This window comes from Rhinolophus sinicus, linkage group LG11, assembly GCF_036562045.2.
Source record: "Rhinolophus sinicus isolate RSC01 linkage group LG11, ASM3656204v1, whole genome shotgun sequence".
Classification (NCBI taxonomy): Eukaryota; Metazoa; Chordata; class Mammalia; order Chiroptera; family Rhinolophidae; genus Rhinolophus; species Rhinolophus sinicus.
Genome location: NC_133760.1, coordinates 40,669,667 through 40,685,666, shown reverse-complemented (window position 1 = coordinate 40,685,666; position 16,000 = coordinate 40,669,667). Strand labels below are relative to the sequence as shown.

The following is a 16,000-nucleotide window of genomic DNA, read 5'->3' as shown; positions in this document are numbered from 1 at the left end:
TCATACCTTTGGGTGAGGAGAGGGTTCTGCTGCTGCTTTTTGAAGCCAGACATACTTTGACTCACTGTTTATTCCATTTGCAAAGCTAGGTTGGAAAGTTTTCTCTTCAGAATCCTCCCTATTCTTGTGTCCCCCAAAATTAGCCCTAGCAAGTGTGCTGGGTGGGGGTGGGAGTGGTGGGGAGGAGATAAAATGCTCAGAGTCGCTGTCCTTGCTTTCTCCCACGGGGCCACCTCGGCAGTCAGAGAGAAGTTGGCTAGCTGCCCGCCCTCTCCCTCTGGGCTTCTAGTGTTCTGCTCCCCACCACCCTGCCCCATTCAGGAGTGGAGAGAGGACGGCCGGCGGAGGCCCAGCCACTGCAGCCCGGCATGTCCTGCTGCATCGTGACCCCTCTGACGAGGGTGCAGGCTCTGGTTCATTTTTCCTGGAAGCGGTGAGGTATCAGCGCTGAGCAAGTCTCATCCTCTCCCCAGACCTCTTGTGACTAGCAGAGGCAAGCTGCTTGCACAACCCTGAAAGGTTGTTTCAGGGCTTTGCTGGATTTGGGAGGAGGGGGAGTTCTGCAGAAAAGCATTTTTCCTTCCTGCGGCCTAAACGGCCATCATTCATCATTTTACTCATTTATATTATGCGCTCACTAGTTGTTCCTTCTCTGCGTGGAGTCGCCCAGTGACTGAGCTGGACAGATTGCTTTTCTTTCCTGGATGGCCAGAGATAGGTAACATATAACAGGAATGCCCATGGACCCTAAAGCGGGGCAGAACTGGCTCTAGCAGTAGCACAAGAGACTTAAATGGCCCTCACAGGGATACAGCCCTTAACCTTGGCCTTACCTTCTTTCCAAGTGCAGCAGCCTGATGTGCTCAGCAGCCCTAGCTTGATGCCTTGGTGTAGAAATAGGAAGAAGCATCTAGTAGTATTGTGCCTACATTGTGTTGACAAGGGAGGTGTGCTAGCCTCCCTTGCACCCTTTCCTACTGCGGCGTGTCCCCATTCTCAAAGATGGCTTTCCCGCCGGGGCATGGTAAGTTCTACCTCTTACATTCTTTCTTTGCCCAATGCTGAAACTCTTGGAAATTGGGTTTTTGTTATATGATAGTCTTTTCTTTCTGTCTTCCTTCCGTCCTTCCTTTCTGTTTTTGGTGGGGTGGGGAGGCTACCTAGGGAGGGGTCCACAAAAAGGTAGTTAGATGGACTTACACGAATGGCTCTCTCAAAGGCCGGTGGCTTGTCCAGAAGGCGCAGGTGAGAGGGAATTGTATCATGGTTGTGTTGGCATGCCCTTGAAGCGACTGGGCGTGCCAGTACACTTAAGTCAGAATGCTGCCTGTAAGGGTCTGGGCAGGTCCCGAAGGAGGCACTGCTCAGAGCTGTGTATTCTTGGGTTTATAAACTTCTTGCACACATTGAGTTCTCTTCACCCTGTGAGGATCTATAGACCATCCTGTAAACCAATTCGAATTATAGGAGCAAGTGATTTGTTTTGCCTTAATGGACCCAAATCCATCACATAATTTTGTGACCCTTTGTTTCGCCCAGTAGCTGAAACCATGTACAAAATGGGACCCTGCAGCCTGGCAGTGACAGATGGCCTAGTGCCCACGCAGCGCCGTATTCTAGTGCCAAGGTCTGCCACCTGTGGCTCCAGAGCTGCCTGCAGACCCATGGCTCTGCGGAGCTGGCAAATGGTGGCACTCCACAGCCACTCTTGCAGGGTCTGCTGCCACCTGCTGAATGAGAGCGGCTAGGCTTTTGCATGAATGCACAGTGAGAAATCATGCAACAGCATTAAAAATAGATTATAATTGGTGTGTCAGCTCTGCCAGCTTAGCATTGCTTTCAACAGGAGGATTTTTTGGAGATATATATATGTATTTTTTAATGCAATCTGTGAGCAAACAATAACTAAAATTTTTGCAGAAAACAAGCAGGACTTACTCTAAATATCTGAGTAAGAGAATATAACCTTGATTTGCTATTTAGTCTGTATTCCTTGCAAAAGGAGACTCTGTCTCTTGTGGGCCTTTTAAGCTGACATTTTATGTATTTTTATTTTATTACATTAAATATTGGTCTAAGAATATAACTGAAAATACTATAAACCATATGAAAGTTTCCCAAATCCTGAAAATGCCCACATTTTAAAATTTCTGTCTCCATCTTTTGGGCTTTATCAATGACAGACATTACTTTGCACCCGAAAGATTCCTTGAGGCGCTCTCTGTAGGCCCCACAAAGGGAGCTAATGAAAAGCGTGTCCACACCATCTGATAAGCCCAGCTGCGAGGCTCCAGGCCGAGGCTCCCGGACTGGCAGGATTTCTGTGTGCTCATCTGAGAACAGTATCTTGCTTTGTCCTTCCTCACTTTCTCCTTAGGTAGCACTTTTACTGGTGTAAAAATTTCACCCACACAAAGGTTTCAGAAGAGGTCATTCGTTCAGAAATTGGGAGGAAAGTTTGGGAGAGGTTAAGGGAGTAGGTATTTCCTCAGGGGGAGCTGAAGCAAAACAGTGGGCACAATTCATACTCTTGTCGCTAGAGATCAGCCGCTTCTCAATTTCACTGTCTGAAGTTCTGACAAATACTTGCAGTGGTGCTTGTTGGAATTCCTGTTGCGTCTTGGAGCAGATTCTCTTGATTATTCTTATATTTTCAGTTTATTTTTTTTGTTCCGTCTTCATTGCCCTCCTAGCTATTGCTTGTGTCTTGGCAGTGTGATTTTCAACCGCAGTGACCATTTTCCACTGTTACTGCTTTCATTTGTTAATATTATTTTGATTTGGAATGTTGGTTACAGATTTCTATTGTATGTATTAAATGAGAGCAGATACAAGATTTTTATAGCACCCACCATGTGTTTTTGTCTTGTGTCAGATACCTTCTGGTAGAAAAGCCGGCCTCACTTTAAATGTTGACAAGGTGGATTGCCAGTTGGTCTGTTGAAGGGGAAGGGATATGAAATGGGCTTTTGTGTTTTGAGGGCCATGCAAAATACGGCTTTTGCTTTGTGGGGCCAACTTATTTTAGACTGATTATCTTTTTTTCGTTTTATTTTTTAATGGTCAGGAAATTTGTGTTTTTCCATTCTAACCATTTATGTAACTGTCCAACAAATCACTTATTTGTTGTAGGTGGGAAGCAAAGAAGTGTGAAGGAATCAGTGTCAGCTCTTTTTTTTCCCCATCTTAATTTCCTCACTAAAGCAGATACTGAAATTTTTCTCACAGAGACCCTTATTTCTTAACAGTTTTCACTTTTGGAAAGCAAATAAGCTAAGAGAATTTGGCCATTTGACAAAACAAATGTCCTTTTGCTCATTCTCTTCTCTATAGTAGGAGTTAGCTGCCACTTGTATTCTGAAACCCAGAGTCCGAATGATGATTAAAAATTGCGGTTTCATGCCTGTCTTTCTCAACCTGAGCCATTTGAAAGCCAGTTTGGCTGCCAGGTCCCTGAGATGTGACCACACATTTGATGGGAGAATCGGCTTACCTTGCGGTTACATTCTGGGTTGTTCTCGGCTAGTATCCATTGCAAGGCAGCCCACTTCCTCTGTTAAAGATGGAACACGTGACTGACATATTGCTTGGGGATGTAGAGTGTTTATTATTCCACAGCAGTGAATGCCAGTAATATTTGGAACGCTATAGAATTGACTTCTAGAGCAATGATTTCCAGCTTTTTTTCCTGTGACTCATAACAAGAAATACATGTTACACCATGAACTACTTCATACATACAAATAAGTATGTATAATTGAAAAAAAGTTTCACAAAACAATATTTACCTATACAATATATCTCTGTTATACTTTTATTTAAAAAATTGCTGGTTGATTTTATGACCCAATTATAGGTTCTGACCGACATTTTGAAAAACGCTGTTCTAAACAATGCCCAAAACTTGACATTTATTTATTGTCTCATTCCTCCCCCAAATATGTAAGGTAGGAGGAAGAAAGGAATAAATTGTGCAGGTATAACATATCTGTTTATCCCAGCTTCATTTGCTGTGATGAGTGAGAGACAGCATAGTAGAGTGGAAAAGGTAGAAAAGGGGTCAGAAAATTTGGGTCCTAAGTCTGAGCTTTGCTGCTTAAAAACCAGGTGATCTGAATATGGAAACCCAACATTTGAGAGTTGGTAGAAGCTCTAGAAACTGTCTCGTTCAGCTATTTCGACATTTAAATCTATATTAAGAACACTTGAACGTATGGTCCAGTTAAATAGTATTGAGAAACAGTTCAGTGTTGGGTTAAAAGTGAGTACTAGAACCAGATTTATTAACACACACCTAGCACGCAGTACCCACCATGTCTATAGTACGTTAGCTCCTAACAGTACTGGTCTAAGAATTAGTGTTCTTTGAGCTTTCGACTTCATCATCTGTGAAGGGCAGCTAATAACTGATGAAGAAAACAAATGTAACGATATTTTTGCACCCCTCCTGGACTCCATCCTTTTAGAGAAAGAAGAAGTTTTGCTTTATTTTCTTGATTTAGAAATTTACTGTTCCCTAAGGAAACTGGTGGTCTCTTGAGAGTTAGAACTGTGTTTGAATTCTGCTTGTTCCTGGATGGGAACCCTTGGTCAAGTTAGTTAAATGCTAAAACCTGCTTTTTACCTGTAAAATGGGGTGAGGGTGAGTGGGGTGATCATGTGTACTCTTTAATATTGTTAAAAGATTAGCAGTTATGTCTTTGAATTGCTTAGAGCAGGGTCTGGCCCTTAATTGCTTCCTGAATGGGAGCCATGATATGTTACAGAAAGCTTGAAACCAAAACCCATTCAAGGAGCAAGTTAGAAGAGGGTGTGTTCCCAGGACTCTGGCAGTGAGGAACGTGGACAGACGTGGACATGAGGAGTAGTTGTTATGCAGCAGGCCTGTAGGTGTGTACAGAATGTCCTTTATGCAGTGTCTGCAGTAGAAAGACTGGGTGGGAGACCCAGCATTAGAAAGGGCTTGTTGGCAAGAAAAGCGGGTATTATTGATGAGGAGCTCTGAGGGTCACAGTTAGATGGCTGGCATCTCCACATGGGAGGTGGGCAGTTGGGCCTTCTCTATGACAGGGGGCTTCAGTGTGGCAGGGAGCTCCACCCAATGAGAGAAGGCCCCCCGCTGTTCACCCTTTCCACTCAGCTCACCTCTATGGAAAACTCATTTTCTGATAAACTATGCAAGTACCTCTCTGGGATGAGGGCCATGAGCGGTGCCTCACAGTAAGAGCTGGAAGGAAAGGAAACAAACACTCACAGAAAAGGGAAGTCGAGGAAGAGATCTGTGGGCAGTTGGGGCTGACATAGGTATTTTTCTGCCCAGCTTTTTAATTCTTTGTTATTTTTTTCTTGTGTCCTTGAAAAGAAACTAACTGCCACTAGATGGCACACCGATCCCAGCACTGTTCTGACTGTATAAATTATTTTTAAGATTCTTTTCAAAAGATAGGTCACTGATGTGTTGCTTTTAAAAATAAAAATATGACTTGTAGCCTATTTTAGTGTTTCATTTTAGAAAGGAATAAAGGATGAAAAATCAAAATGCAAAATCTATATATTTTGTCGGCTTAGTTTGTGCTATTGAGAAAGGCCAATTGTTGAGGTGCACAATGGTAGTGAATCTTTTAAAGGAGAGAATAATCGTCCCCAAAGCAATGTCTATCTTCTTCTTTTTTACTTCTTAACCACTACTTGAAATTTTATTTCTTAGAAATTTTTAGAATTGTGTTTCTTACAGAATATTATGTTGCTTTTAAACAAATGTGTCTGATTATTGCTTTGCATTTGCATTTTAATTGTGTGGATGTGTATGTGGGTTGCATTAGTTTGGTGCAAAAGTAGTTGCGCTTTTTGCAATTATTTTTAACCTTTGAAACCGCAATTACTTTTGCACCAACCTAATATGTTGACATGAGTGCAGTCAAAAGCATGGGGTGGGCCAGTCATTGATTGGGAGGAGCAGAAGAAGCCCAGAGAGGGGGTGCCGCACTTGGCACAGCCCCTCCCACCCTAACCAAAAAGAAAAAATGGGACCAGGCCTTGTCAGGCAGTGGTTATCACCCTCCCGTGCCATCGACAACATGGCTTGTTTAGACAATTGCTTCCCATAGGAGCGGCCATGAGAAGGTGCAACAAAGCAGTCTCTGCTTACCCTTTGTTCGGAAACAGCATTCAGTGATAATAGTTCCATAGCTTTGTTTATAAACTGTGACACTACAGCCTTTAGCTTTTACCTCTGAAGACCGCTCAAGAAAGGGAATTCATAACAGATGTGTGTTGACTTGATGTAATCATTTGCTGTGAAGGGAATAAACAAAGTCCATTAAAGTCCTTCCCAACATTTGTTGTCTGGTTCCCCTTTGATGCCCAGAAGCAGGCGTGATGTGGTGACAAGCTGCCTGCCCCTGTGTATGTGGACACAGAGTCCTAGCTTTATGTGCTCTGGTTCATTGAGGCCATTGCAATGGTAGGCAAGTGACCAAGGCCTCGCCCACCCCAGCCCCACACCAGTTATCAATATGGTAGGTGTTTGGGGGCCGGCCCGGTGGCTCAGGCGGTTGGAGCTCCATGCTCCTAACTCTGAAGGCTGCCGGTTCGATTCCCACATGGGCCAGTGGGCTCTCAACCACAAGGTTGCCAGTTCAATTCCTCGAGTCCCACAAGGGATGGTGAGCTCCGCCCCCTGCAACTAAGATTGAACACAGCACCTTGAGCTGAGCTGCCTCCTGGATCGCTCAGTTGGTTGGAGCGCGGGCTTTCAACCACAAGGTTGCCAGTTCGATTCCTCAACTCCTGCAAGGGATGGTGGGCTGTGCCCCCTGCAACTAGCAATGGCAACTGGACCTGGAGCTGAGCTGCGCCCTCCACAACTAAGGCTGAAAGGACAACAACTTGACTTGGAAAAAAGTCCTGGAAGTACACATTGTTCCCCAATAAAGTCTTGTTCCCCTTCCCCAATAAAATCTTTTAAAAAAAATTATATGGTAGGTGTTTGGAACAGTCTTCATGCTGTGTCGTCAGAGCTGCCTGGGAGCTGCCTCAGGGACTGCCCTGGAGGAGTCTACTCGAGAACTGTTTCCTGGGCTGCTGGCCATGGTCCATGCCCATCCCATTGCACACCCAGGTGGAGGTGTGGGACAATCCTGGGCTAATACAGAGGAGATCTGTCTGGGGAATCTAAGGAGATTAGTAATACGTACATTTATACCCCCAGTCCTATCCAGCCCCCCCCCCCCGTTATTTTTAAAGAACTAGCAGCCTCATAGCTGGGACTGTTTGAACAAAATACACTATAATGTCACAGTTGTTAAAACATATTAAGTGATCACAAATTAATTACTTAACCATGACACCAAGTTTTCAAGAAAACTGTCAAATATTGTTTTTATCATGTCATTTTAAAAGCTTCCGCTTAATTTGACTTTGTATTATAGTCCCTTGGGAAAAAAAGAGTAAAAACACAATTCTGGAAAAATAGGTCATTTTAGACATGTACAAAGTGTGATCGAAAAATACGGTGAATGTTTAAATTTAAAAAATTTATTACAGTAAAAGACACATTGCCATTAATCCTCCTCAAAATACTCCCCCTCACTTCAAACACACTTATCCCATCGTTCTTGCCACTTTCTGTAGCAGTTCTGGAAGTCCTCTTTCGTGAGTGTCTTTACTTCATCCTCCATCATGACAACACTCCGTGTCACACGTTGCTTTTGGTATGGCAGTTTCTGTCAAATAAAAACATTAGAGCGTGTCCTCGTCCACTGTATTCACTGGATTTGGCACCATGCAACTTCTGGCTCTTCCCCAAAGTCAAAATGATTCAGGACATGGAGGCAGCCACGACAGCGCAACGAAAGACACTCATGAAAGAGGACTTCCAGAACTGCTTCGGAAAGTGGTGTGAACAATGGGATGGGTGTGTTCGAAGCAAGGGGGAGTATTTTCAGGGGGAATAATGGCAATATGTCTTTTATTATAATAAATTTTTAAAAATGGAAACATTCACCGTATTTTTTGATCCCGCCTCCTACAAAGCCAACAGTAATAGTGTGCTTGACATGCAGTTACCTTGCAGACAGAGTGTAGGTGGGTCCATGTGCAGGCTGACTTGAATCCTTTCCTATTAGAACGAGGACTTTGATCTCTACCTAGTTGGTGGATCATCTTCCTTGCCCCCCCCCCACCCCCACCCCCGATGCCCTAAGCTGTGGAAAAGAAGCTTCACCCATGAGTGAAGGGAAGGTGTCAGCATGGAGGCAGGCACGGAAGCCCACTCTGTCTGTCTGCAGCTGTGGCCGTCTGTCAGGACTGCAGGACAGTGCCCATCTCCCTCCTCCCTGAGACCTCAGCTGGAGCAATGAGGACAATGAATAGAAACAAGGAGGTCACCCTGGGCATGTCTTTAATGTCACCAACAGATTTAAATCTAATTGATTCTAATAATGGAGCTACGTGTACTGAACCTTGGGCCAAGCATTTGATTAGATTGTCTCATTTACTAGTCACTTTACATGTGAGTAAGGTTTAGAGTTTGGGTGTCTTGGCTAAAATCATGCTATTAGAAAATGGGGCCCACGATTTGAAAACTAGGTCTCTCATTGTGCTGTTGTATAGTTGCGTTTTACAGGTATTTATTTAACGCTGTGCCTATTAAACCAGACCATGTCTCCTCTTCACCCTACCTCTGTTATAAAAGTAGCAGATGTCATCGGGTCTGAAATAGGAAGTGCACATGGCAAAAGCCCAGCAGAAATGTGTAAATAAATGATTTTTCGGGTATTTCAGCCATTGACAAGTGAAAAACACCCAGACAAGTGGATGGAGATGGCTTCCTCGAGGTTAGGAAGAAATTGAAGAATTCATTAAAAGCAACAGAGAAATACCGACTAAGGAACAATTAGTCTGGCTGATGGTCACAGCTGTATCTGTAATATGGCCATTTAGGAATTTGAAGGGCAGTTCCGACTGTTCACATTTTATACATTTACAGGACGTGAGACTTTACTCCATGGGGATTTTACCTTCTGTCGGTCATCATGTGTTCCCAAAATGAAAGAAACTGGGAAACGTGTAAAAGCCATCTGTTTTGATATTTTCTGGTTGAGAGTTTTGTGAGGGTTGAGGTGGGCAGGTTAGCAGATATCCTTGCAGTTAGTTTTTATCTTACAATGTACTTCTGATGATTTGAAGGTTCATTTGAACCTGAGTTGTGTCATTTCTCCCCCCTTTCTTAGGGCTTCCTGAAGAATGAGAAGGACAATGCCTTGCTGTCTGCCATTGAAGAGTCCCGGAAGAGGGTAAGAAACGAACCTAAATATAGACGTACAACTGTTGTGAGGGTGGCATTGTGTACAAGGAGCACAGGTTCTGGAAGCTGGAGCCTGTCCAAGGCCCAACTCTCCTACTTAGACAGTGTATTCACCTGAGGGAATTCTACAGAAACCGTTTTGGAGGAAAATGCCATGCTGGTAACTCCACATGTGTTTAGTGACTGAAATGCATCTGAAACACTGGGCTGGTCAATTAATTATTCAATTAATCTTAAGATGGAAGGACCAGACAATTCTTTAGTTTTGTTGTTGTAGCAAAAGGTAGTATTTTGGTTTCTACTGAATCAGCAGTTCAGAAAAACAATTATGATCATTGATAATTTTCCTCATTTTTTTTCCTTTTATCATCTAATTTGACTTTCTGTGCCACCTTTTATTTTTATTATTTTTTTAAATTAAAGTGTAGTTGACATATTGGTTTCAGGTGTACAACATAGTGATTCAGCATTTATATTCCTTGTAATATGATCACCACAATAAATCTGGTAACCATCTGTCACCATACAAAGTTATTGTGATAATATCGACAATTTCCCTATGCTGTACATTACATCCCTGTGACTTTTTTTTAAATAACTGGAGATTTGTACTTTGTTCTCTGTATCTATGAGTCTGTTTCTGTTTTGTCTTTATTTGTTCATTTGTTTTCTTAGATTCCACATGTAAGTAAGATCATATGGTATTTGTCTTTCTCTGACTTATTTCTAGGTCCATCCATGTTGTTGCAAATGGCAAGATTTCATTCTTTGTGCTGACTTTTATATTAATAATTTCTCCAAACTCTTGAAAAAACAAAACAAACTAGCTTGGCCCTTGGAAGGGCGATAAATAAGTCAGCCAGAGCAGCCATTATATGTGCAGCAAAGTTTTGCACCAAGTATTCCCTCAAGATACTCAAAGGTCACTTACTTACTAACACGTGAGTTACCTCCATGTGTGTCTGACAAGGATTAAAAGATCAAAACCTTTCCAGAACATCCCATTATGGAGTAAGAGATTTTCAGGCCACAGGATCTTTCGGGGAGAAAGGAAGAAGGTTAGTGATCATGTGGAGTTGGTTCTAAAAATGCGGCTTTTCCCAGGAAGAAAGCTGGAGGGTTCACGCTAATCTGCCAACAGCAGCTGCCTCTGCAAAGGCCAGTAGGGGTGAAGGGAGACCTTTGTTCTTCTGTTTATTTGTATAATCCATATAGCAAGTGAAATACATTTCTGTATTTATTAAAAAATAATAATGTAAAAAAATTGCTTCTCAGTGTGCTTCATTAAAATATTCTGTGCAGGTAGAAATGTCTCAGTAGGGCTGATGTGAGTGAGATAGGACAGCATGGGGGCTTTCCAGCTCTCACTTATAAGAAAATGTTCCAAAGGCATTATTGAAATGACTGATAGGCTTAATTATCAGAGTAAAAATCCCTGAAATTGCATTAATTATATTTTTGGCAATACCGTGTTTCCCTGAAAAGAAGACCTAGCCTGACAATCAGCTCTAATGCGTCTTTTGGAGCAAAGGTTAATATAAGACCCGGTCTTATATTCTGTTATATATTCTGTTATATAAGGTCTTATATTCTGTTATGTAAGACCAGGTCTTATAATAAAATAAGGCCGAGATATTATATATTATATTATATTATACCCGGTCTTATATCATAGTAAAATAAGGCTGGGTCTTATATTAATTTTTACTCCAAAAGACGCATTAGAGCTGATGGTCCAGCTAGGTCTTATTTTCGGGGAAATACCGAAATCTTATTTTCTGGAAATAGAGAAATTCACTTGATTCCGATTTGAACTTTTTTTTTTTTTTTTTAGAGATTTTTGTTTTTTGGTTCATGCTTTGAGTGAGCTCCCAACTTTGATTCTCACGCTGTAAGGGACCGGTGAAATTAAATTAGGACTGTGGAATGCCACTGAGCCTTCTTAATCCATTTACCCTGCAGAATGTGTTTCTGGAATTGGCAGTCTCTGAACATTGTGCCATACTGAGACTAAATGTGCAGCCAGCCAAAACATTTCAGTGACATACCACAGTGCAAAATGTGTGCATATGTGTTTGAGGGAGATGTTCCGATGTGGGGAGCCCGTCGGGGGGTGGGGAGACCCTTCACCTGACGGGACACTGGGAGACTGCCGCTGAGCAAGAGCCATTTTCAAACAAAAGGTGAGCAGCTTCCTGGCATTTCGGTGGTAATTTCATGTTTGAATAACTTGCCAATGTCCTGCTGAAATGCCAAGAAAACAAGCTACAAAACCACAAATGTGTCCTATCTTTTCCCATGTGGTGCATCCTCGCAAAAACAGAACAACATTATCAGAACATATGTAGAGCTTCTAAAAGCCAGCAACAGCTCAGTAATAAGCCGGTGTGAAGTCAAAGCATATTGCCCTCTTCCCTTTGTGAAAAAGGGGTTTGAGTGCCCCCCACCTGTTCTCAAGTCAGTTGCCCAGGTCTCTCCCTCCCTTCCTTTCTTAACTCTGTTCAAAGAGACATATATCCATCCACACGTAGTTTGAAAGATTCCAGTTTAATTTATAATTGTTTCTCCACTGCTCTGTCATTTTCTGTGGTTTGTCTTGTCGTCCTTTTAACTTAGACCCACACACCCTTCTAGGTTACCCCTTTGCTCTTCCCGTGGGTTTCTTTCCTTCTGGTTCCTTCTATTCCCTATCTCCCACCTTTCCTCAGACCCTCACTGTCCTCTTCTTCTCTTAGTTTTTAGTTTAGTAGCTCTGTTGATTCTCTCATTAGCTCCTCTAGTTGACATTCTTCTTTGCACCTAATCCATCTGGTGGTTCAGATGTGGGTCTAAATGAAATAGCCTGGAATGAGGCAGATGGGTGGCTGATCATGCTGATTAGCCCCCAGATTGGATGTTCCATTATCTAATGTAATTAAGATAAGGTGGGGGTGGCACGGTCATGGGGAGCGAATTTTAATGTTGGGCCATTTATTTTCCTTTGAAGCTCCTTATCGCGCTAATGATGAATGGAACCACAATGCCATTCATTCAGGTTGTGGGGCTGTTTCTAAATGAGTAGCTGGCATACTTCTCAGATATGTCTGAGGATTTGAGCCCAGAAAGCTGCCAGTTTTTAGAGCACTTCCTGTGTTTGCGAAGCAGGAGTCCTTGGCACACATGTGGGCATCGTGATTAACAGGGCATGGTTAATTCCCACTATTGTCGCTCTGACCCTTACATGATGCTGGAAATCTGCCCCACTATCCTCAACTTTGTCTTTGGGTGGCAGATTGTCTGTTTTCTTCAATTGTATTTACTACTCTGCCATTCTTTATCAGCCAGAGGACTTGTCCTTAAGAAAAACTCTTGTGATACTGGTGTCCTTGGTCAGGGCCATAGATAGCTTAGTGCCTCGTTTCCTCTTGCAAGCCCGGAAAGCTGTACAGTATGCCAGCCTTCCCGCACCTCCTTATTTCTACCCACCCTGGTCCTTGTGCCATGTGGCCCTCCATTTTCCTTTGCTGGGAGAATCTCAGTGCTGAGGAGGTGGTTGATTTGAGCATTAAATAGGAAGAGTTTTAGAAGAAGTTGCGGTTGGTAGTGCACTATTTCTGGATACCTTCCAGGAAAACTACCCACCCCCCACCACCCTTTCTGTTCTAACATACTTCTCTCTATTCAAAATGCATAGCTTTCCTGTTAAAAGTCACTAATGTAACAAGGGAAAATTATTTTTCTCTGGGTACTTTTTCAGTACGGCCCAACTGACTGGAATGGTCCATTCTGCCTGACTCTCAGTAAGAGGAAAAGTAGGTGGAATACTAGTTTTTAAAGTTTGTGATTGTCATTTTTCTGTGTATCTTTAGAATACATATTAGAAAAGGGATCCATTGATAGATAGACCAAAATCAAACTTGTAAGGTGTGCCAACCTTCTTCCTAATCATTTTTGTGGATGTCTGGTGTCTGCCTTTTTCACATTTTAATAAATATTGGTCCATAGTCAAACATCTCATTTGTAAGAAGAGTATATGTGATTTTTCAGAGCTTTCCCAAAGCTCATGTATATGGTTATTAGCAGTATAAGTTATCTGCATTGCCAAAAATAAAGCAGGAATTACTAATATTCATTCCCTTGGTACTGCCTAATTAGATGCCAATCTGATTGTAATCAGACTGTAAATGAAATGGCTTTCTGAAAAGTGGGCTTAAGCTGACAGGAACCTGGCCTGCCAATTAAAAAATAATAGACCAAGAATGGTCATGTTTCAGTATATCTCTTTAAGTTGCTTTAATTCCCTCCTCAGAGGTTTTATTTTGTCCTCTTTCTCCTTCCCCTCCCCTCCCTTTTTCTTAGTCTTTTTTCCTTTTCCTTCTGAGTGCCTTTGTTTTGGTAACGACTGCAGTGTCACAGCAGACAGGAGTGAGATTTGCCAGACATTTCAGTAATGACTGAGTAGATGGGTAGGAAACCTAAGCACAGAAGGCTCCATTTTTCTTTTACTAGTTTGCTTCCTCTTATGAAAATATTACTGTTTCTTAAAAAAATAAAGACACTGGGAGAATCTTTTGGATTTTTTTAATCTCAGATGCTTTTTAAATCTTAAGATAGCATTGATTTTATAATCCATTATTTTATGTACTAAGTACTATGTAATGTGTACTAAGTACAATTGTAATATGTTTCCTAATTTCAGAGGTTTAAAAATTTTATTTGGCTTAATAAGCACGTGAAAAGATGTTCAACATCGCTAATCATTAGGGACATGCAATTCAAAACTATGAGATACCACCTCATACCCATAGGATTTCTACTGTCAAAAAACCAGAAGATAGTGTTGGCAAGGATGTAGAGAAATTGGAACCTTCGTGAGCTATTGATGGGATTGTGAAATGGTGCAGCCTCGATGGAAACCAATCCTCACAAAAGTAAACAGAATTACCACGTGATCCAGGAGTTCCATTTCTGGGTATATACACCGAAGAATTGAAAGCAGGAACTTGAAGAGATATTTGCACACGCATGTTCATAGCAGCATTATTCATAATAACCAAAAGGTAGAAGCAACTTAAGAGTCCATGAATAGATACATGTATAAATAAAATACGGTGTATACATACAATGGAATATTATTCAGACTGAAAAGGGGAAGGAAATTCTGACATCTGCTACAACACGGATGAACCTTGAAGACATTATGCTAAGTAAAATAAGCCAGACACAAAAAGACAAATATTGTATGATTCCACTTACATAAGGTAGCTAGAAGTAGTTAAAGTTACAGAGACAGAAAGTAGAATGGTGGTTGTCAGGGGCTCGGAGGGAGGAGGAAATGGAGCGTTATCGCCTAAAGGGGACAGAATTTCAGTTTTGCAAGATGAAGAGTTCTGGAGAGGGATGGTGGTGATGGTTGCACCACACTGAATGTACTTCATGCCACTGAGCTGAACACTTGAAAATGGTTAAGATGGTAAATATGTGTATTTTAGCACAAAAACTTTTTCTTAATATGTTAAACTTGATGATATGATATGTTGTGAACAGTTATCAGTAAACTTTTTAAGGATAATTTTTAAAGTAGATTGCTTTTGCTCTACTTATGGAAAGACGGTAGATAGGGGGGCTTTGCATTTCTGTTGCACTTTAAAGGAAATGTGTTCTTTGTGTTTTCATCTGGGTTGTCTCTCTCTGCTCGTCTCGGACAGACCTTTGGTATGGCTGAAGAGTACCATCGAGAGTCAATGCTGGTCGAGTGGGAGCAAGTGAAACAGCGAATTCTCCACACACTGCTGGCCTCAGGAGAGGATGCCCTTGACTTTACTCAAGAAAGTGAGGTCGGTTGAGTTCCGAAGATAAACCACTGTTAATAAAATCTGAGGTCAAAGAACACCTGTCTGCTTGACCACTGGCAGTCCTGGCACAGATGACCACTATCTCCCCCCCGAAACACTTTCTTCACTTGGCTTCTAGGATGCCAACGTTTGCCTGGATTTCCTCTAACATGTCTGGCTGCTTCCGCTCAGCCTTCTTTGCTGAATTTTCCTCCGACTCCTTCACCTCTAGGTGTGTGAGTGTCCCAAGGCTCAATCCTTGGCATGTTCTTGTTCCTCCATCAGTCACTGCTCTGTTGATCTGGTCTGGGCTGGTGGCTTTCAATACCATTTATATGCTGAAGACTCGCACTTACGTCGCAGCCGCAAACCCCAGACTCATTTGTCTGGTGGCCTTGGCTGTACTTACATGTGTCACAGCCACCTCGAGCTAAACATGTCCAGAATTGAGTCATGATAGCAACTGCCCCCCATCTCCCTCTCGGCGCCAGCTTCTCTTCTCACAGAGTTTATCAGCTTTATAAATGGCAACTCCAGTTTTTCACTTGCTCAGATCAAAACCCTCAGATTCATTTTTGTCCCCTCCTTCCCCCACCTAGTCTCTCGCACATGTTGGTAAGTGCAGTTAACCCTGCTCTCAAAATATACCCAGAATCCAACCCATCTGACCACCTCCGCTGTTAGCACTTGGTCCAAACCACCATCGGCTCTTGTTCAGATTACTGAACTAGCCAAACTGGTTGTTTTAGTTATCTGTTGCTCTGTAACAAAGTATTCCAGACCGTAGTGGCTGAAACGAGCATTCAACTTAGCTGGGTGTTTCTGATTCGGGGTCTCTTGAGGCTGCCTCTCGGGGCTCGACTCAGGACAGACAGCCACT

The 16,000-nt window shown here is 42.4% G+C and overlaps 1 protein-coding gene across 7 annotated transcripts in view; it reads left to right on the top strand.

The window, feature by feature from the left end:
- NUP93 (nucleoporin 93) overlaps positions 1-16,000 on the top strand; it is a 90,665-nt gene that overhangs the window by 45,028 nt on the left and 29,637 nt on the right. For all 7 annotated transcript variants that reach the window (XM_019754041.2, XM_019754069.2, XM_019754060.2 and 4 more), the window contains 2 exons: positions 9,234-9,296; positions 14,995-15,123. In XM_019754041.2, coding sequence (XP_019609600.2) covers positions 9,234-9,296; positions 14,995-15,123 — 192 coding nt within the window. The remainder of the gene's footprint in view (positions 1-9,233; positions 9,297-14,994; positions 15,124-16,000) is intronic.